Source organism: Coturnix japonica, chromosome Z (assembly GCF_001577835.2).
Source record: "Coturnix japonica isolate 7356 chromosome Z, Coturnix japonica 2.1, whole genome shotgun sequence".
NCBI lineage: Eukaryota > Metazoa > Chordata > Aves > Galliformes > Phasianidae > Coturnix > Coturnix japonica.
The window spans coordinates 40,879,939-40,902,355 of record NC_029547.1 but is presented as its reverse complement, the minus strand read 5'-3'; the positions used below and the strand labels follow the sequence as shown (position 1 = coordinate 40,902,355).

At 43.5% G+C, this 22,417-nt stretch overlaps 2 protein-coding genes across 5 annotated transcripts in view; one reads left to right on the top strand and one right to left on the bottom strand.

Annotated features, from left to right (window-relative positions):
- Positions 1 to 204: 204 nt before the first annotated feature.
- Positions 205 to 17,576, bottom strand: REEP5 (receptor accessory protein 5). Of its 2 annotated transcripts, none has more exons than XM_015849425.2 (5): positions 17,368 to 17,576; positions 17,070 to 17,163; positions 7,621 to 7,759; positions 6,124 to 6,292; positions 205 to 870 (listed from the first exon to the last, which is right to left on the bottom strand). In XM_015849425.2, exons 1-5 carry the CDS (start codon positions 17,483 to 17,485, stop codon positions 851 to 853), a joined length of 540 nt encoding a protein of 179 aa, XP_015704911.1. In that variant the 5' UTR covers positions 17,486 to 17,576; the 3' UTR covers positions 205 to 850. The 2 variants fall into 2 exon arrangements, with proteins under 2 accessions (XP_015704911.1, XP_015704910.1); XM_015849424.2 differs by lacking the exon at positions 205 to 870 and adding an exon at positions 3,269 to 4,383 and having other exon boundaries at positions 17,368 to 17,566.
- Positions 17,577 to 22,193: 4,617 nt separating this feature from the next.
- DCP2 (decapping mRNA 2) overlaps positions 22,194 to 22,417 on the top strand; it is a 32,282-nt gene continuing 32,058 nt past the window's right edge. For all 3 annotated transcript variants that reach the window (XM_015849441.2, XM_015849439.2, XM_015849438.2), the window contains exon 1: positions 22,194 to 22,335. In XM_015849441.2, the coding sequence (XP_015704927.1) occupies positions 22,283 to 22,335 (53 nt within the window). In that variant the 5' untranslated portion in view covers positions 22,194 to 22,282. The remainder of the gene's footprint in view (positions 22,336 to 22,417) is intronic.

Here is a 22,417-nt window from a genome sequence, read left to right as displayed (position 1 = left end):
ACAGTGGAAGGAAGACCTGTTGACTAGTTTGAGGAATTGAGAAGGAAGTCTTGAATCTGCTTTAGTTTAGTGTTGGAGAGTCTCAGATTTAAGAGCTTTTAGAGAAATTATTTATGTAGTTCTGCCTCATCTTACTCAGTAACTTGTAAGGAAGGTCAGTCTTTGGAATCCTCTGAATAGGGCACTCCCTGCAACAGTCAGCAGTGACTCAGAGGAAGAACACAATACAGTTTATTGAGCTTTCTAAGAACTATTCTACTACCTTGAGGCAAAGCTAAGTTATATTCTAACAGCAATTGGTAGGCATTATGGATAGAGTACTTGGTCTGAGTGTTTTTTTCTTTAACATCTATTCTAAGACAAGTTTAGGCAATGGCTGCTAAAGAAAAATGAGTAGAAGATCAAGAGGAAAGAGAAGAAAAGAAAGAAAGAATTTCACCATTCCTTAGATCTGGTGTTGTTTTGATCTGTGGGTGGTGACTCAACAAAGATAAATGTGTGTGCCCACTTTTATATAGTACAGTTGGTCCAAGACTCCCCCTGGGATGTCAGCTCTCATGCCTGTGCAGTTCGATGTTCTAGAAGATTCCGGAGCCTTCAGCAGGGTGTCTGGTGGTTATGCACTCTCTGCAGTGACTTGCTCAAACCAATGTTTTTCAGCATGTAAAGTTACTCAAGCTGCTGTTTTTCAGGCATGGGAGGAAACATGCTGTCCATAAGAGGAAGTAGAGAAAAGCAGGTCATCATTCTGCCTCTGCAAAGCTTAGTCCATCCTTCTCCTAGCTCCCCTTCTTGCAATGTTTTCTGCTTCAGTTGTTGAAGTCAGCACAGGGCACGTTCCTTGGTGGTCTCAGACAAGCAGTTTGTAACCTAAATCAAAATTTTAAGTACCTTTATTTAGAATTATTGCAAGAAGGGAAAGTAAATTACTCTGGGCACAAATCCTGTACATGCAGTTGACTGGGCTGGAAGACTCACTTCAATCTCAGGAAAGATAATGGAACAGCTTATCTTGAAGGCTGTCTCTAAGCATATAGAGGACAAGGTGACTGGGACAGTCAGCATGGATTCATCAAGGGGAAATCAAGCTTAACCAACCTCCTGGCCTTCTGTGACAGAATGAGTGGCTGCTTAGATGGGGAAAGGCAGTGGATGTTCTCTACCTTGACTTTCAATGCTGTCTCCCATGACGTTCTCACAGATAAGATGAGAAGGTGTAGGTTAGATGGGTGGACATCCAGGTGAACTAAAAACTGGCTGAATAGCAGGGCTTACAGTGTTGTAATCAATGTGCGGTCTAGTTAGAGGCCTGTAAATAGTATGGTTCCCCAGGGGTCAGTACTGGTTCTGGTCTCAGTCATCAGTAAGCTGGATGAAGGGATCAGAGTCCGCCCTCAGCAAGTTTGCTGATAACACAAAGTGAGGGGAGTGGCTGACACAGCAGAGGACTATGCTGACATTCAGTGAGACCCAAACAGACTGAAGAGTTGGGTAGAGAGAAACCTAATGGGGTTCAGCAAGAATAAGTGTAGAGTCCTGCAGGAGAAAGAATCACCTGTAACAACAGAGGCTGACCTGGTGGAAAGGAGCTCTGTGGAGAGCTCTCTGGGTTTCCTGGTAGACAACAGGTTGGCTATGCACCTAAGCAGGATGCCCTTGTGGCTAAGAAGGCCAATGGTATCCTAGGTTGCATTAAAGAGAGCGTGGCCATCAAGTCGAGGGAAGTAATCCTCCCCCTCTACTCTGCCCTGGTGAGGCCACATCTGCAATGCTGTGTCCAGTTCAACACACAGGGAACTTGTGGAGAAAGTCAAGTGGATGACTTGGCGATGACTGGAAGCCTGGAGCATCTCCCTGATGTGGAAAGGCTGAGACCTGGGGCTGCTCAGATGGGGAAAACTGAGAGGAGACCTTATTAATGTATACAAATATATTAAGGGAAAGTAATCACCAGGATGGGATCAGACTGTTTTCTGTGGTGCCAGGCAAGAGGCCATGTGCACAAACTGGAATGTGAAAAGTTCCAACTGCACAAGAGGGAAAAGCTACCCAGAGAGATTGAGGAGTACCCATCAGTGGAGAAACCAAAACTCAGCTGGATGTGATCCTGGGCAGTGTGCTCTAGGTGACCCTGCTTGAAGCAGAGAGGTTGGACTAGATGATCCCAAGTAGTTCCTTCCAACCTCAACCATTTTGTGATTCTGTAACAGTGTTTGAAACACGGCATTAGAATTTGATACGGCTTACAGGAAAGTTAAGCAGGTTAAAGACCAAAAAACAGGACAAGAAATTAAACCACCGAATTTGTAAGGTTACTTCAAGCTTTGTAGCTCACAGCAACAAGTTTTGTTTACTGTTTGTTCACTATGGAACATCCACTCACAGTAACAAAAAGTTGTCAGCAAGTCATTAGCTGTGATACTTTGTTTTCCTAATGAATGAAAAACTGTATGCTGTCCTACAGAAAATGCGAAGTATGAGATCCACTGTGCCTCTAATCATCACCTTGCTCTTTGACAGCCGTTTTACAGCTTGATGTTTTGTAATATGCATTTCTCAAATTTAAAGTTAAATCTGCTGACAAACTGTATGCTTCATTCCTTTATGGTTCTTGTGTCTAAAAAATTACTGAATGATTCTGTACTAACTTAGAGAAAATCCCAAGGTCTGCAAGAGTCCACTTTAAGATTTACTATTTAATGTAAAGATTGAGGACCAGAGATCACCACTTCTTATCACATCAGAAGATCAACTTTACCTTCTGTCTGTCTTCTCTGTGCTCTGGGTGTCAAGAACTGTCATAGCACTACTGCGTGCTCTGAAGACATCCTGGCGTGGATATGAGAACTAAGGCGTCAGTAATTCATGCTGAATTTCTTGAAAATAATGTGAAATATTGTGAAATATTAAGTACAGCTTCAGATTTGCCAGGGGAAAAAAAAAATGGCCATCAACTGTGAAAAAAGTATTTATTCTCTTTATTTTAGCTTCATTCTTAGCAATTGGCCATGAATGCATAAAAAAATCTGTACTCAGGAATTTTCTCTGCTCATACAAAGTTTTCTTGGACAGTCAGAACAGGCTGCAGATGTTAATGTGCACAGAAAGCCTGGGGAGGTTGCAGTCTTATCCATTAACAACACAGTTCTGGGGACCAACACCTAAAACAGTAAAAACTTCAAGAGAACTGTATATCCAAGTGTTGGTAATGGCACTCCTTATGAAAGGTGGCTTGTGGTTTTGAGTGTGACATTACGAGGCACTCCACTTAGAATTTTACACGACAGCTTTATTCAGAAAGGGATAGATAGCAAGTACATGCCACCTTTAGTCATCTCGTGCTCATTTAACGCATCCATGTCTGGCAAATAGCCCCATGCTAATATGAGCTTCATCGCTGGAATAAAGCTACTCTTCCTACATTTCCTATCTATCCATTCAAGAAAATGCACACTGCACTAAATATTATGTTATGGTGAAACATGCAACAGTAAATAGTGTCTATCACGAGATGCCTATCATCACTCAAAACTTCACTAGCGAGGAATAAATTAGCTATGCCAGCTCTCTCAGTAATTCTCTCTCTATATTCCAGAAAATCCGTTCAGATTAATATTTTCCTTGTAGAATAACGTCATGTTACTAGATGCAATACAGTCAGTGTTTGTAGAGAGTGTTTTTTACAGCTGGTTAGCTGAGAAGGGTCGTAAACACAGTGCAGCTAGACAAGCAGCCGTACCACCTGCAAGGACAGCAAGAAGAACAGGATGCCCTGTGACAGTGAGAAACTAGCCATGGTTTTGTGAACTCAGCAAGGGGGTAACTTTCAGGATGATAACAAGTTGCAAAGATACTTGGGGATGGTATGTAATCGGGAACCAATGATGAGCTCCGCTTTTGCAATATGTATGAGCTAATTATCCGTATTATAAATGTACATGCAGCCAAGGAATAAACGAGATTAGCTGATCATATGTCAATGACAGGTGTGGTCGTTTGTTTTTCTCCCGCCGTTCTACAACAAGTGTTGAAAGTAATTACATGCACAAAGACAGCTGAAGTGCAGAGCCTCTGAGATATACACTTTTTATTGTAAGACTTTTTCATGAAGATTAATATTTTCATTGTTTCAGATGCTGCCGACTGCTTTGCTTTTAAATAAAAATGCATGAATTCCATGCAGACAACAGCAAACTAGTAAGCAAACTCATAGCACAATCCCTTAAAATATCAAAACATTTTCAAGGCAACAGTTTTAAAGTTATACCACAGATCCCCATAACATCAAGCTTCATAATAGAGGTGGCTGGGAAGCTTTATCCAGTTTAAAGTTTTAAGTGCTCTTCTTCTCTTCACCCAGCAAGTTCACTGTAGCTTTCTTGGCTGCAGAAAAATAAAAGTTTAATCTTAGCGGTGCCCTACTTAAGGATTTAAGCAGCTCACTCAGTGTTCATGAGCTGCACAAATAAATTATTTTCCTCTTACACCATCTCACAGAAGGAATCAGTAACTTTTGTATTATATACACACAAAGAGATGAAACTACAAAAACTTTTTTTTTTTTTTTTTAAATTAAATCAGATCCCAGGAGCAGCATAATAAACAGCACCCATCCATTTACAATTATTTTACTGAGAAAATAAGAGCTGCTGATGGTCCTTAGGACACACAGGCTTACACCAAGACAACAACCAAGCTGCTGAAACGGGGATGGAATAATGCTAGAATGTGTGTTTGTTTGTGTGCATTACTGCTTAAAGAAAATATGAGTGTGGAAACCATTTTATGTTAAAACAGGGAAGAATCACACAACGACAGAATCACAGAATGGCTGAGGCTGGCTGTGTCCATCTGGCCCAGCCCAAGCTCCAGCAGGGATACCCAGAGCAGGGTGCCTAGGACTGCACCCAGTCGGCTTTTGGAGATCTCCAGGGGGGATTCCAAGACCTCTCTGGGCAGCCTGTGCCAGTGCTTCATCACTGTACAGCACAGCAGTGCTTCCTGGTTTCAAAGGGAACCTCCTGTGTTCCAGTTTGCACCCACTGCCTCTTGTCCTGGCACGGGGCACTACGGAAATGAGTCTAGCCCAGTTCTCCCTGTACCCTCCCTTCAGGTATTTACCAAAAGAATAAGTGATAGATTGGAGATGAACTAAAAGGAATAAGTGAGAAAATAAGACATAAGCAACATGGAAGGTTGCTTATTATTAAGATACCTGTCTAATAATAATATTCCAGGAAGGCTCAAGCAGCAAGAGTTCCAAGAGTAACTGAGAAAGGCCGACCACTGAAGTGGTCTGAAGAAAAGGTCAAGAAAACAAGTTGATAAAAAGAAATCAAACTGCGTGTATTGTTTGGGGAAAAGGAGATTTTAACGTGCCTTGAGGTATTTAATAGGTAAAATTTATTTCAAATGAAGTTTAAGTATCTTTTTTTTCTTCAGCAACTTAAATTTTCTTCTTTTATTCATAAAATTACCATCCATCCAGTTTTCAGTGCAAGGCAATGAAAGCAAAAGTTACACAACTCCAGGCTATGATAAAATTAGGTTATTCAACCCTAATAAAAATCTAAGCAATTTCTTTAAGAGTTGGCTCAGAAATCCTTAATTTCCAAAGGAAGGAAAAATACAAAATCTTATAGACAGGAATCCTTCATTTCAAGTGTTGTCACTTGCTACAGTTCAAGGATTCGTTTACTGGACAATCAGCAGCTCTTCTGCAGTACCAGGTACTGGAGATGGCAGTGTTTTAAAAGAAGCAGGAACACACAGAAACAGTGACTGTGTTTATTCAAGATACCTTGTGAGGATGCTTATACACCTGCCTAGATAGAGAGTGTTGATAATGTTATGTATATTGGGAGGGAAGACACAGCATCTAATTAGTTGATTCTTATACTCACATGGCTTGCACTGATTCTAGCATAACTCTAATCCTAGAAAGCAAAATTCACTTCACTCCTCTTCTCCTGATAGCTTTACCCAAATTAATTTACTCATTAAAACCCATAGAATAATCTTGTAGGGTTTTTTTTTAATCCAGAAATGGTGAATATTCATTTTTAGAGCTGCAAAGGAAAATTCTTCCTACATGATGTGATCAGTGAATGGTCATCTACTCACCTTCTTTAGCAATGGTATCTGCAGTCTCTGCAGCCTTGTCTTTCAGTCCTTTGACAGCACTGTCCAGCTGAGCCTCGTGCTTCAGGAAGAAAGGGCGGATGATTCGGTGATAGAGGAACTCAGCTCCATTAGAGGGACTTGGAGCCATGCACCAGAGCAGAAAGGCACACTAGAAAGAGGAAGAGCATCTGCATCAGTAGAAGAGAAAAGTAGGAAAGTAGGGGAAATGTGCCCTCCTAACTCTGCCACAGACTTCAGTGTATTTATTTAAAACAGTACATCAACTCCGTTTTGTATGGTCACAGTCCCTAAGTATGTGTTATCGGTTGTTTTGTACAGTCAGTCTTTATTTCCTATTAATTTAATGCACACTGATAAAGATGAGGGCTTTAGCAGTAAAACCAAACTGGTAAGAAGTGTATCAAGACTTCATACACTGTTTTTCTTTTATCCTAAGGCACAGAAGTAGTATAAAAGCTGATTAGACAAAACATTAGTTTCTGACTTACATGGCACAACTGATGGTTTATGTTCTTCTATCACTTAGATCAAGCCTAGATATATCCCACTACTTCCTCACCCAGACACGTTGTAGGGGAAAGACTGGGTTTGCTTGTATCCCAATGGTAAAGCAACATGATGAAAAGATACAGATACATATTGGACAAGACCAGGTAATTCTTTTGGACTGCACAGTTTACACAGAGCTTTTATACTATTTGCTGAGGAAAGGAAAGGAAAAGGAAAAACCAACAAACACAACCAAAAAAACAACCACTACCATTACAAACACTACATGGCTCTTCACATGGAAGCACTTTTATATTAACTCAGTTCCAATGTCAAACACACTACAAAAGTAATGGATAAATGCAAAATGTCAAAACACTTCAAGTACAGGAAACAACACAAACTAAATTTGCCAGAGCTCTGAAAGAATGTATAGAAGTATCAAACTAAACATCTACAATTCAGAGTAACTATAAGCAACTTAAGAGATCTGCTTTGCAATTAAAGTAGGAATGCCACTTGTCAGTAACGGTGTCAAATAGGACTTATTTGTATAGTTTGTATTTCAGTTTTCCCATTTTCACATCAGTATCACCAGCAGTGAAAAAACAGTGCTTTCAGTGCAAGCACTATAGCATCTGAAACTCATCTGAATAACATCAGCAGCTTCTAATTTATTTGTGAGGTTTCCAGTATGCTGCATTGCATCAAAAGCATTTCCTAAGAACTGTTCAGCTACTGCATTCTTTCAGAGTACCGCTGTACACAGCCAGACATTTATCTCCTTCCACTCCTTCCATGTTTTTGATTTCCCATGGGAAAGCTAATGTAAAAATAAAATTATATATATATATCTAAAGTGTAAGCAACATTTAAAAATAAGATATGACCCAGGTGGGAATCTGCTGACATCTACTCATTGCACATTAAAGTAGTTAGGTTGTAGGTTTCATTTTAGGAGGGGTGGTGGTACATAAACTGAAATACCTTCAGGATGTAGTAGAAAGGGAACCAGGACAAAAAGATATCAGAGAAGAATTCTGCTATGCTGAAAACACCGTATACGACCCAGTAAGTCAGCCACTGTGTGTCGTCGTCTTTGTTGGGACTTTCAATGGCCTTGATTCTGTAAGGAAAACAAAATGAGTGAGCAAATCAATAGCATTGATAGTGGTGACATTTTTACTTCTTAGTTCTATAGTTATGTGTGAATTCTCATCATTTAAATCTGCTATTATTCCATAGGGTTTGTACCCCACTAGAAGGCACTGTTATCACCTACTTTTTGCCATACATAAAATAACAGAATTGTAGGGGTTGGAAGGGACCTCTAGAGATCATCGAGTCCAACCCCCCTGCCAAAGCAGGCTCCCTACACCACATCACACAGGTAGGCGTCCAGGTGGGTCTTGAACATCTCCAGAGAAGGAGACTCCACAACCCCCTGGGCAGCCTGTTCCAGTGCTCCATCACCCTCACCGTAGAGAAGTTCTTCCGCACATTCGTGTGGAACTTCCTATGCTCCACTTTCTGTCTGTTTCCTCTTGTCCTGTATGTGGAGGAGTTTGTGACTCATGTAACCTCAGCACACCCAACCCTGTGCTCCACACATTCCACGGGAATGCAAACAGTGCAAATCTAGATTAAAATTTTTAACTTCATTCAGGATTGTGAAGCGAATCTCAAGTATCTTTATTCATTAAGTGCATGTGCCAGACTGTGAGATGTAATTACAACTGAGCACTTGACAGCATAGAGGCAGCATAAGGCAACCAACCTCCTCTGACACGTGGCAAGGCCCACAGCTGCATCCCTGGCTGTTCTGCTCTGTAAACCTGCTCCTGCAGGACTCACAAAACTGTGACGCAAGTTCCTGTATCAGGAATAGAAGCCTCAGCAAAGCCTGCGGCTTCCTGCTTGCAGCTAACTGGATTTCTGTTCTCCAGCTGCCAGGAGACAGCACGATTTGAGTTGTCACTGCTCTGAAGCAGGAAGCTGAAAGAAACTGCAGGATGTGTCAAAGGCAAAACATTTTCATTCGGACTCTTTCATAGGGAATATTTTGTTTTACTTCAGTACATTTACAAGCTGCAGAGGGTCTCTCTGCAAGTACCCCTCCAGGGCAAACCCTTCAGATTCCACCACTTCCTAGTTCTGCAGGTGAAGACAGACAGGCAACCATGTGGTTGCAGATGGACTTTACTGCGTGAATGTTTCCCATCATGATGGAAGCTCTGCCCCAGCAGCACATGGAAGACGGTTATTCTACCACAAGAAGGACACTTGCTTGGTATTATCAAGAAGACTCTGCAGTGAAACTGCTCTCATCTCAGCCCTGCTGTTCTGCAGTTGCTCCCTAAAGCCATCCACAGACTTAAGGAGAGACTGTTTAAATTCTGCTGCCATCACTAAAATCACCTTAGCGGTTGTGATAATCAGTTTTCATGAACAGAACCTACAATTCTGTGGCAAAAGGCAGATGACAGATCACTGTTCCTATGGTATGCTTTAGATTCTTCTGCCTTCTGCAAGAATGGATACCTTGGAAGACCTCCAAACGTGGGTATGCTCCATTTGGATGTTCACCAGCAGCTGCTGCAGCTCCTTAAGCTGGTATCTTGCCCAGTCAAATCACAGAGAGCATGACTGTACTCATACAAACCCTAAAGAAAGGCTCCAATTAACAATCAAACCAGGCTGCCAGGCATGAATTTTCCCTCTCCATCAGGTATTAATTATATCTGGAGTATTTCGGCTTTGCAGAGATATTTACAAAACATCTGCAGTTGCTCCTGCCTATTACATACTCACTCACCCAAAAATCTCATGAAATGGCAGCCTTCATTGCGAAGTATTCCTGATCTCACTTCTAAGTTCCACTAGCACAAAAAAAGGAAGCACTGCCACTCCTGCAAGTTTCAGTTTAACTGTAGAGCTGTGAGCCCTCAAATACTGAGGAAAGAAAGGCAAGTTTTTATAATTATGAACAGCCATTCCTGACAGCGTTACAACAAAACATGTGGAAACAATACCCCCAAGGACATGACACTGAAATAATATTTTTTTAAAAATAAATAACAATCTTCAGCCACTCTAACTGTAATGAATGCTGTCAGTATAGTCAGTATAAAGAATGATGACTCTACAACCTTAAGCATAGCAATCACAGGGCCATCCATTGCTGGCAGAGAAAGGCTGCCCACTGGCCAACCCAACAGTCCAGTTCTCAGTTGATGTTAACTGTTATTTTCACTTCAGCTTATGCACTGTACGTCCCTCAGATGAGAGAGCCAATGCAAACCCACAGTAGAACATACCCCTGTAATACTTCTTATTCAAGAATTCATTTTATTTTTTTCTTCGTGTTAGATCATGAAGTCGTCAATGTGATACTCATCTTGCAATCTCCATCACTCAGAGCAAACATGCAGATCACAAGACGCTGTCAGCACAGCCAGCTTTAGGACAGCCTTCCTGTAATCGTTATGTGTTCACGGCAAGAGCAAGTGTACAAACACCTCAGTCGGATACAACATTTAAATCTCCTAACAAAGGAAGGTACATTCGAAACCTATGGTGCTTCTTTGAAAGTTTTTCTAATGCTGATTTTACAAATTTCTGTGTTAGTTACATGGAACAACCAGACATCACAAAGGACTTTATACAGTGCTGTTACACTAATTGCGGAGGGCTTTAAATACAGCTTTACACAACTATTCACAGAAGTTAGAGCACGTAGGAGGTAGCAGCAGTCACTATGAGAGCTTCCTGCAGACTGGATAGTAAACATCACAACTTAAAATTAGGGATTTATTCAGCACTGAATATGCCCAGCCATCAGCCAGCATTGCAACCTACGTAGACAGGGGGAGTACAATAAGAGCTTCATTTTTAGCCATATTTGTCACCTGATAACCCAGCTAATGACAGTGGGGAAGAGCTGAGGATGTCACTGTCTCCTGCAGCCCTGGGTTCACAGCAGCTGTGTAGCTGCAGTCTCAAGACCACAGGTCAATTTTAACTGCCTGACAGAATCAGTTCAACTGGACCAAACCTAGCATCTAACTGCATCAAGTCCAATGTTTGCACTTTGCCAAGCTGAGCTCTTTCACTTAAAGCATCTGACTCATTTTGATAACCACCACCTCTTTTCCAGGAAGAGGCTGTTAGTCACTCCAGAATTAGATCTGGCAGAGGAAACCATTGTTGGAATTAATTCACACACGCATTACTCACAGGACCAGCACATTATGATTTTACCAAATGAGCAGTTTTATTGTTGTTTTTATTTTTTTTTCCTCAAACTCTGTTTAGCTAGTAAGATGTGTAATCGAGAAATCAAGAAAGAAATGCTGAAATCTATTACTCTAGCATCATGCGATCACCCCAAACTCTGCAGTTTACAGCATGTACCTGGTGCCTCTTGTATAAATCAAGTTACAAGTTTAAGACAAAAGACTCAATAGCCTCAAGTATAAGCAAGAAACAGGGCATAGTAAACCATGTATCCATCAACACGTGTATTTAATAGCTACACTGTAGCGCCACATTCAAAGCAAGCTGAGTGCTCGTGCTCCAGTTTGGGAAGAATCACAGAATGGTATGGGTTGAAAAGGACCACAATGATCATTTAGTTCCAACCCCCCCGCTATGTGCAGGGTCACCAACCACCAGAGCAGGCTGCCCAGAGCCACATCCAGCCTGGCCTTAAATGCCTCCAGGGATGGGGCATCCACAACCTCCTTGGGCAACCTGTGCCAGTGTCACCACCCTCTGTGTGAAAAAAATCCTCCTATTATCTAATATAAATCTCCCCTGTCTCAGTTTAAATCCATTCCTCCTTGTCCTGTTACTATCAACCCATGTAACAGCTGTTCCACCTCCTGTTTATACACTCACTTCAAGTATTGGAAGTCCACAATGAAATCTCCCAACAGCCTTCTCTCCTCCAAGCTAAACAAGCCCAGTTTCCTTCAACCTTTCCTCACAGGAGAGGTCCTCCAGCCCTCTGACCATCTTAGCAGGCCCCCTCTGGACCCATTCCAAGAGCTCTGTGTCTTTCTTGCACTGGTGGCCCCAGGCCTGGATGCAGTGCTCCAGATGGGGTCTTACAAGAGCTGAGTAGAGGGGGACAATCACCTCCCTCTCCCTCCTGGCCACTTCTCTCTTAATGCAGCCCAGAACACAGTTGACCTTTTGGGCTGCAAACACACACTACTGGCTCATATCCAGCTTCTCATCCACCAGGACCCCCAAGACCTTCTTTGCAGGGCTGCCCTCAAGGAGTTCTTCCCTCAGTCTGTATAAACACCTGGGATTGCCCCAGCCCAAGTGCAACACCTTGCACTTGGCCTTGAGGAACCTCACTAGGTTCTGATGGGCCCACTTCTCTATCCTGTCCAGGTCCCTCTGGATGGCTTCTCTTCCCTTCCATGTATTGACTGCACAGCTCAGCTTGGTGTCATCTCCAAACTTGCTGAGGTTGCACTCAGTGCCATTGTCTGTGTCATTTATAAAGATGTTGAAGAGCACTGGTCCCAGGACTGACCCCTGAGGGACGCTGCTTGTGACCAGCTTCCACCCTGACACAGAACCACTGATCACAACCCCTTGGCTGCAACTAGCCAACCAGTTCCTAATCCATCTAATAGTCCAACCTTCAAATCCATACCTCTCCAACTTAGAGAGAAGGATGTGGTGAGGGATCTTATCTTTGCAGAAGTAAACTATTCTGTGCATAAATCCATCAGGTTTCTAAGTGATCTAGCCTGACAAACAATAGCACTGCTGCTAGTTGTTTTAAAACTGTAACTAAAATTAAACAGACTTTTTGGTTTAGATTCTTGATTCATGTGTTGCAGTGGTAAAAGCACTGTCTTTCACTGAATTACCATATAGGGAGGTTTGGAAGGAACCTCAGGGCATCTTCTACTCCAACCCCTGACAACAGCAGGTTGCCTACAATAGGTTTCTGTAATTCTCCATGCAGGCTGGACAAAGCAGGCACACTGCACAGCAGAAGCTCCAGCAGATCCCATCAGCAGCTCCTGTGGAAGATGTCCACATATGTTCTCTGCAAGAATTCATTCCACTGTCATTTTCAGCACAGGCAAGGGCAGTCAGACACTGCAGCAAAGCTCATGCACCTCTGAAGTTTCATAAATCCCTTGCACACATCTTAGTCATCACGGCTCTTTCCTGCTTGCAGTTGAATTTTTCTGAGGCAGCTCACCACCGTGGGCTAGCTCTGGAGAATTTAGAGAAGCAGTGAAACACTGACAGTGTTATTTACACACTGCCAACACTCACTTCTTCCATCCACTCGTCCAAATATCACTTTGTGCAGATGAAGTTCACCAAACATGCAAAAAGTTCTTCAGCAAACTTTCAAGCACTGGTCTACTGCAAGCACAGAACCCCGCAAGTAAAAAAATATATTTCAACTGAAAAATAATTACCTTATGAGAAAGGACTTTACAGGATTTGAGGGAATAATGCTCAGATTCTATGAGTGATTTTAATCCAGACTGTTCGATTTTCTGGAAGACAGACAGGTAATCTCTGCTTGAAAAATTACTGCTTAATTCTGTTAAGAGCCTTGTGGGTGAACCTTTAGTGATGGCATAGCCTAAGAGACCTGGGCTCTGGGGAAGACTGTGTGTGTCCAGTGAAGAAACTCCTTCATGTAGGGATGCACTGCAGATTTGCACAAAGCCATGACACAGCCCAGTAAGCAGAACCAACGCTGAGCTGAACTTTTATTTCTGGGTCTGTTTTTAGAAAATATGCTTTCTTTTAGGAAAACAAAGTGATCAGTAACTACTTGAACAAGGTAAAACTAAAATCCTGAAAGAAGGAGAGTTGGAACATGACCAGCAAGTCACTTATCAGAAGCCTGCTGGCAGCTTTAAGCAACCAAAAGAACAGGTTATCTCCTCTCCCTCACACAAGACAGTCAAGACAGCAAATTATCTACAAAAAGATAACTTTTTTCCCTTTCAGTCCTGTGGACTCATTGCTGAAATATTCATGTAGACATCGAATTAATACTCTCTGTAATGCACTCAAATGATGGCCTGACCTCTTCCAGGAGGCACAGGTTTAAGAGCTGTATGTTTTATGCAGTAAGGTTGTGGTTGTGGGGGAGCTGCAGGGGTGCCTCTGAGAGCAGAGCTCCAGCTGCACCAAATAGATGCATTGATGCCACAGATGAGCCATGGGAAACACTGGGTGTGCTCTAGGAAAGTAGACTTAAGAAGGGGAAAACTGCTGCACAACAGCATCTAGAAGAGAGATGTGAGAAATGGGAAAGAAATGGCTTTGCAGCCACACAGGTCAGAGCAGGAAGAAGGCAGAATGAGCTCCAGGTGCAGAGCAGCAGCTCCCTGCAGCCCAGGAGAGGCCCATGGAGGAGCAGGCTGTCCCACTGCAGTTCATGGGCACCATGTAGAGCAGAATTCCTCATGCAGCCATTGTGGAGAAGACCACAGTGTAGAAGAGATGAGGCCTGGAGGATACACAGCCCATGGACAGCCCCACAAAAGCAGCCCGTGCCAGAGCTGCAGCCTGCAGTGAAACAAAAGGTCTTGTGGGAACTGAAGACAGTGAGGGACCCAGGTAGGGTCAGTTCAGGAAGATCTGTTGCCTATAGGAAGGACCTCACAATGGAGCAGGGCAGACTGAGGAGGAAGGAGTGGCAGAGATGAAGAACCAGGGACTGACTGCAGTCTCTATTCCCCATCTCACTGTGCAGCTCAGAGGGATGGATGATGTAGCTGATTGAAGCTGAGCCTGGGAAGAAGGGGCTGGAAGGGTTACCGGGGGTATGCTGGTTTTAGGTTTCTTTTGTTTTTAAACTTCCCATTATCCTACTCTGTTACTAATTGGCAGTAAATTAAATTAATCTTCCCCAAGTCAAGCCTGTTTTTTCCATGATGGCAATTAGTGTAATTAGTGATCTCCCTACCCACAGCTCAACCCACGACTTTTCATCTTATTTTCTCCTGTCTCACAAAGTGAAAGCTGTGTGGGAGGCACCTGGTGACCAGCCAAAGTTAACCTAACACAGCATAAAAAAAAGCCACATTCTTGTGTTCAGCTGAAAACTGCTTCCTGCCCAGTGCTACGAAGCAAATCTCACTTAGTATTACCATTTTACAGCTCTTCAGTTGTCCTTTCAAAAGTGAATAGAAGCAAGGAATAAAGAAACCACCTTAGCTGGTGATTTGTGCATTAGGTCCACAAGCACAGGTTAGAGGAGAAAGCAGCACCCTAACTGCAGTACAAGATCAAAGCAGTGAAAAGGAGAAGTACAATCACTTCAGTAACTCAGCTTTATCTTCTTGTGGCTTGGCCATGCACTAGGATGAAAATCCTAACATACATACAGACTGCAGAATGGTGATGCCAGGGACCATATGGTGGAAAAAGGGCAATCACCAAGCAGGATTATCATTCTTTTGCATGGTCAGGCAGTTCACAACTGGCAGCAGACTGAGAACCATCTTGAGAGACAGCACAGATACCCTGATATGCTGTTCCCAGACAGACCCACAGGCCATCCAGGACTCCTCTGCATTCTTGCTGGACAGCTGGCTCTGTGAGCTGGGAAATGTAAAACACCAGCTCTAAGCTTAGGAAGGACACCTACCTTATCAGCAGACTACTGAAAGGACTAGTATCTCTCCACAGGCTGCACCTGAAAAGTCCTACATACTGCAGAGTGGTTCACAAATTAGCTTATTATCCCAAATTCTAATTAACTCCTAAAACTGTTTCCACATTAATAAAATACACAAAGAGAAAACATTAACTAAGTGTGACTTGGAGAAGCCAGAACAGGCCCTGTATTCATGTGCATGCTGTTCAGGCCTTTTTTTTTTTTTTTTAAAACTTATTTTAATTACAGTTTATAGGCAAAATCAAAGGCAAGTGCACCACTAAAAAAATAAATAAATAAACCAAGAACAACACACCATTAACACTATAGATGTAATTTTAAAACACCAAGATGCACTGAAAAATGCCTTCCTATTGATACAAGGGTAAATATTCTACAGAAAGATAAACTCAATTTTCAAGGTCTGGAAGAGGAAAAAAAAAAAACCAGAAAAAAAATAAGGTGGCAGATAAACTACTCTTCATATCTGATTTGCTGCTGCTTGTCTGCACAGCGATAGGAGCTTTATTATCAATTTCAGTTGCATATGGGCAGATATAAAATCTAATACCAAACTAACTAAAAAAAAAAGTGTAAAAGTCAATGTTCAGAAAGGAATCAAAGAACTTTAAGTGGCCTAACTCGGGCACAAGATAGTACAGCAATGTAATTTCTACACAACTACTTACAGATTTTGCTGCCTTGTTACTCATGTTTTCACTTTCAGATTTTAAATGGGGGAAAAAAAAGCTATAAATTGCCTTATAAAAAGAGCAGTTCTTGGTCTGTAATCTCCAAAATTACTGCCCACTAAAGAGTGTCCAGAAAAGCCTCACTCTACTAGATACACTGTAGCCATAAGATAGCTTTATAACTTGTAGAAGTCTAACACTAAGACAGCCTACACAATAAACAAAAGGAAGGAGAAGAAGTGTAGTTTTAATTGCCCCAAAGGTAATGGCCAGATAACACATTTTTAAGAGCTACTGACCGTACTCAAGTAGTTACATAAAAGCAAACGCTGTGTTTCCAGTGTCACGTTATAGCTGGGCTGGACTTCCATTTTGTGAACGCAGTCAGCCACACATAAGGTTTTTATTTACTACAGCTCTGAGGTCTTAGCAGCACATTCTACTGACATTTCACCTAATAGGAAACCCATTTTGTTCCAATAACGACGCCAACGAGAGGCACCAGCTACTTTCACGGACAGAAGGCCTAAGGAGGTTTCCCCCTTCATAGAGCAAGATATTTTCTAAGGGGAGCTCTGAATCTTCCCTGTGCACTGTCAATGCACTAGGTGGAAGCAGCCCTGCTGAAGGCTGACACATGGCACTGCACACATGTGCTGACACCACAGCAGTGCCCTGTGCACAACAGGGACCGCACTGCTAAAAATACTCGCGTGGGTTTCAGCGGACGCTGCCGCATTGCTCCGTCCTGCCGGGCACAGCAGCTCACCAGCCATCGGTCCATCCTCACTGCAGGCACTAAAGCCGGAGTGGAAGTACGGCACTAAGGGGTGGGCTGTCAGGTGTGACAACCTCTCGTTGTTATTACACGGCATCTGTTAGGGAGCCCAAAGCCCGGCTCTACAACGGCGTCTGTTCATGTCAACAGGGAGGAGAGCCGACATTGGAGCACGGTCTTCCAGCACCGCACCACGATCCAGCGGTGTTCCCCGGGCACCCGCAGCGATACCCGCAGTGACGGGGCACCTCCCGGCCGCGTCCTCCCCCGGCTCCCCCCGCTCCCCACCGCCCATGCCGACACTCACGACACGTAGGCGGGGTAGCCGAAGCCGATGATGTTGCAGAGCAGCGAGGCGCCGTAGCCGATCACCAGGTAGACGCCCAACGCCCCCAGGATAGCTGTGGGGAGAGGACACCGAGCGGTTACCGACGGCTGAAGGGCTAAATGGCACAATGGCACAATGGCACGGCCCGGGACGGGCGGCGAGGCAGGGAATGAGGGAAAATAAGCGGGCAGGGCGCGGCCGAGGCCACCGACGGACACCGCTCCGACCACCGCAAGGCCCCCGCTCCAGCCCCGCTTTCAGGACGGCCCCCACTCACCGATGGCGATGTAGGTGCGGTCGACGCCGGTCTTGCTCTCCATCCACTGGAGCACGGCGGTCATGCCGTTCTTCTCGTGCAGGAAGCGGTCGAAGCGCTGTCTCATGGCCGCCGACATGATGAAGCGCGGTGCTCCGACTCCCCTCAGCCTACACAGGCACCGACGGACTACGCGGCTGGCACCGCCCGGCCACGAAGCCGCCGCCTCAGCCCGCCCCCAGCCCCGGGAGGCGGGGAGCCATCTTCCGCCGAGCCGCGCCCGGTCACGAAATGGAGGCGGGGGCAGCTCTGTGAGGCGGCTGGGGATGGAGAGCTGAGGCCGCTTGTTGGTGGCTGTGAGGTGTGGGTGGGCAGCTCCAGTGAGGTGAAATGAGACAATGGGGTTTTTGTCTGTTTTTAAACAACAACATAAAAATGTGTGTTATCAGTAACTATAGCTGTTAAACGATGAGGGCCGAAATAACGTAGAATAAAGGTTATAGCAGCCTGGTTATGCTGCAACACGGCAGTCTGAACTCGTGGCTGCAATTGTGCTTGGTAGCTGATGGTGTGCGTGATGTACTTAACAACTAGATATAATTCGAGGAGCATAAAGTTTCCTCTGCTGTGCTGACTTTCCAGCAGTTCTCCATCTGACTCAGCACTGCAGTGAGTAATGTAGACTATGCCCGCTTCAAATCAGTGTTGTTCATAGGCGAGCTGGAAAGTACTAAATTATCTTAGAAAGTGGTGTGGTTTTTTTTACTCTTATCTTCAACCGAGGGCAGGGGGGAGGAAGTGTAAGTTGCATATTCTCCTTTTATGCTGTCCTTGTTCTGGGATAGTGCGTTTTGCAAGAAACTGAAAGAAGAAAAATACTTAAAAATAAATGTTCCTAAGTAGACATCATTTAAGGTAAGAATGGTGAGAAGGAGGAGAATAACAGAATCTTTAAAAGCTGGAAGGGACCTCAGGAGATTACCTTGCCTGCACCCAAGTGGCTTTTGGACATCTCCAAGGAAAATACCCTGCAGCCCCTCTGAGCAGCCTGTCCCAATGCTCCATTACCCAAACACCATAAAAGTGCTTCCTGCTGTTCTGAGAAACAGTCCCCAGTGTGTGTTCATTGCCTCTTGGCCTGGTACTGGACACTACTGAACAGAGCCTGTCTCCGCAGTGTAGGGACCACAAGTTCCTTTTATTAAGAGCAGCATGTGAGAGATTTAATTCTCAGAAGCTGTAGATTATCACAAAATACCAAAGTCTGTAATTCTAGTCATAGGCTACTGGGGCTGGAAGAGGAATTACTAATTTAAGCTGCATCTAGCCAGGCAGGCTGTATATTATGCCCCAGTGAGGGCAGCATTTTAAGAGGAACTCAAAGAGAACAGCATGGAGCAAGGGAGCAGGGTTATTTGCTTATTTGCTTTCTACTGTCTTCTTCCTTTTTTTTTTTTTTTTTTTTTTTTTTAAATCTTAAACTTTTTTCCCCCCACTTTTATTTCTTAATCAGTACTGTTCTAAATATCCAAATAATTTATCAAGATGGTATCTGATAAAAGCAGATTTTATTTGTGATTGCAGTGGTGGGCATCCTGCAAGCAGGAGCACACACAGAAAGCAATGCTATCTCTTTTATGCCCTATTACCTGAGTACTTCAGGTTCACAATCTTCCTGATGCTCAACTAAACATATGGATACTGGATAAACATAAATTTTTGCTAGCTAAGCATATATAGCTATATATAGCTATTTATTTAACATTTGCTCACTCAACTTTTGGTCATTATTTCTGGACATCTGCTTGTCCTTGGATAGAGATATGTTTGGAAGGGGGACAGAGGGCAGTATTTGTGTGGAGGCCTTGGCTGCTTTTTTTTTTGGTTAGCCTTACAACATGCTTTCTAGTCCATAGTGCTATACCCGTGCTATTTGCAGCATCTAGAAACTGTTGCAGTTTTGCAAGCAATAATGAATCCCATCATTCAGCGACTGTATTTCTAAACTGTGCTACTAACAGAGATGGTATTTCTACTTTTTTCACAACAGGAATTTCTAAGTACAAATGTACAAATACACTGTGCACTACTTATTCAGATCAATTCCCGTTTCAATACCTAATGCAGAAACAACGTTCCATTCCTACAGTACGAATGGATAACTTCTCCACTTTTGTATTTTAAGCTACTAAGTCGAATAGGAGGGTCAGAACAGACTGTATATGCTTGTTTACCTTTTTACCCAGATTCCCAACAACATGGCTCTTCACCCTGAGTTGTACTCCACTGCTGTCATCTGTACACAGTTAAAGGTTAACCTCTGGCTTTAGCACAGGTGCATACTTCATCCAACAATCTGTCTAAATTGGATTTCAAGTGGATTATCATGCCCAAGGGATGTGTAAATTGTTACGTGGATCAACTGGGTAAGCCTGTTTGATTTCAGTGTTGACTTAAGAAAGAGATTCAGTCATGCCCTGGAGCGTGTACTATGTTTCTGTGCATGCTTGTTCCGTCTGTATAACAATATGCATTATTGTAATTAAATTAAAATTGTTTGAGTAAAGTATTTTCATTTCAGCTAAACCCTAATTGCAGATTTTCTGAGCAGACCTATCACAGCTCTTTATACATACCATAACCACATAATCACAGGCTTTTCATTTTCCACAGATTCCCTGCCTCCTCTGCAACATTCAGAGGATTCTGCCAGTGCTTAGTTAACAAACTTCAAGAAAATCATCTACTGAATGTGCCTTATTCATTATTATAAATTCCTGTGTGTTACTACATGTGGACATTTTTGTAGTACTTCACATTTAAAAGCAATCAGACATAATAAAAAAGAACCAACAACAAAACCTGACAGATTATTTTCTGAAGATATTTGCATTATCTTTCTTTAAGCAGGGAACTGAGATGTACTCAGTGAAAATAAATGCATAAAACTAACTGTGGAGATGATTTGCTGAATGTAAACTCATCCCAAATTATTTAACTGTTTATATTTCCCAGTATGGTTTATATAGTGTTAGTTGATTTCCACCATCTGTCTGAGTTGGATGCCTGTGTGAACTCTCCCACTCTGTTCATTTCCCACGTATCACACTAAGCAGAACAGGGGAGTAGTGCCTGAATGGTTTCCATGTAGATTTTATGTAAATTTGTCTGAAGAAGGGAGCGTTAGAGCAACTGGCAGTGTTGAGTTCATATGAGTTCACACGCTGCTTGTAAGTCAGTGCTCTTTAGTGCCCCTACTACCTCTGTTAGGTAGTAACAGTAAATCTCCTTTGCTGGAGATTTTAGTATAGGAACCAACTGTTTATTGTAGGCTGAGGGGAAATAATACATTTTATTTTATTTTATTTTATTTTATTTTATTTTATTTTATTTTATTATTATTTATTTATTTTAATTACCTGGACAAGCCAGGTCAGCTGCAGACTCTTCACATGCTGCCTCAGTCTTCACTGAAATTCACATGAGCTGCAATGACATGCTGTTGAGCTCTGGGTTTGGTTCTTTCTTAGCTTCCAAGACTTTCCTTCTATCCTGCTCAATTCTGTTGTCCACCTCAGCTGGTCCCTCCAAAAATGTTCTCAAGCTCCAGCTGTTGCTTCTCCTGTGCAATCTCACTCCTTTTCAGAGTTTCTTTTCTAACTGCACAATTTGCCAACCCTTTTTCTATTTGCTGTTACCTTCTTTCTTCCCCTCAGTTCAAACATACAACAAATAAATGCCAGTTTTCACACTTTATTGTTGCCTTTCTGACTGAGTGCCAAAGCTGACTGATAAACAGATTAAAAACCTGTTTGACTACATTGCTGGATAATTTCACAGGTTGCTTAGTGCTGGTGTACTAGGGAAAAGTTGATGCTGTTTGTTGCCATCCTAGTATCCTAACTGTGCTTTCCACTCCATGAGAGACACTGCCAGCTGTGCCCTCAACATGTCTCTACATGCAAGTTCCTGAGAGAGATCTTTATATGGACTTATATTTGGAGAAATGCTATAACCTGAATATGTCAGTTTTAACTAAACTTGATTTGCACGAGCTTCTGGGAGAAAGAAGTGATTTTAGCAAAGAGGATAAGCCATGGGTTTCCTCTAAACGAGTTAAGAAATGAAACAATGATTTGCAGCTCCAAATCACGCTTAGCAAGAGTCTTGTTCTTAAGTTTCTTTCCTGATCCATTGGCTTTCAGTGATGTCTCAAAAGCCAAGCAAGAGCTGTGCAATTGTCTTGTACCCTCTCCTGTCACAGGTACTTGGTAGCAGAAGGTATAAACTGTCTTTAGGCTCTACAGTTTCTTCTGTGCTATGCAACATCCTTAGATAATTAGTTGCTTGAGGTCTATAGCATTAGATACATTTACTTTATCACTGCTTTTGTTGTTGTTCCACAGAAATTACAGGACTGAGAGTAGCATATATGGCATGAGGCATAAAGCAGTCTGGAGATTTTTGCAAGTAATACAAACTGCATTTGTTAGCGCAGTGATTTCTGTAGGGAAATCTTAAGACTCTAAGAATCCGGTACTGAGATAAATCACGTATTGCGCATGCGTAGCGCTCAGCGCAGCGGTACGACCCCCAGCCCACCGGAAGGAGCCACACTGCACCCACAACTAAGATGGCGGCGGCGGCTGACGTGCCGCCCGTGGCGCATGCGCTGATGAGCACGAAGGCGGCAGCGTCCCGCTCTGGTTGGTTTCCGCCATCACTGGACCCTCCCCCTCCCGCTCAGCTCTCCCGCTGATTGGTTGATTCCGCCGCGCGAGGGGAACCCGGCGCAGGCACGCAGCATCCGATTGGCGGAGCGAGCTGCCGCTCTGCTTTGGCCCCGCCCCCCACCGGGCGGGCAGCCGCCAGCTCCGCCCTCGCCGCCTCGCCGTGTGTCCGGGCCTCGCCGTGTCGGGATGAGCCGCGCTTCTCCATGGAGACCAAACGGGCCGACATCCCCAGCAGCGTCCTGGACGACCTATGCAGGTACGGCCCGGCCCGCTCTGCCCTTCGCCTTATCCTGCCGTCCCGCCGTGCTGTGTGGCGGCTGTTGTGGCGGCCTTCCCGG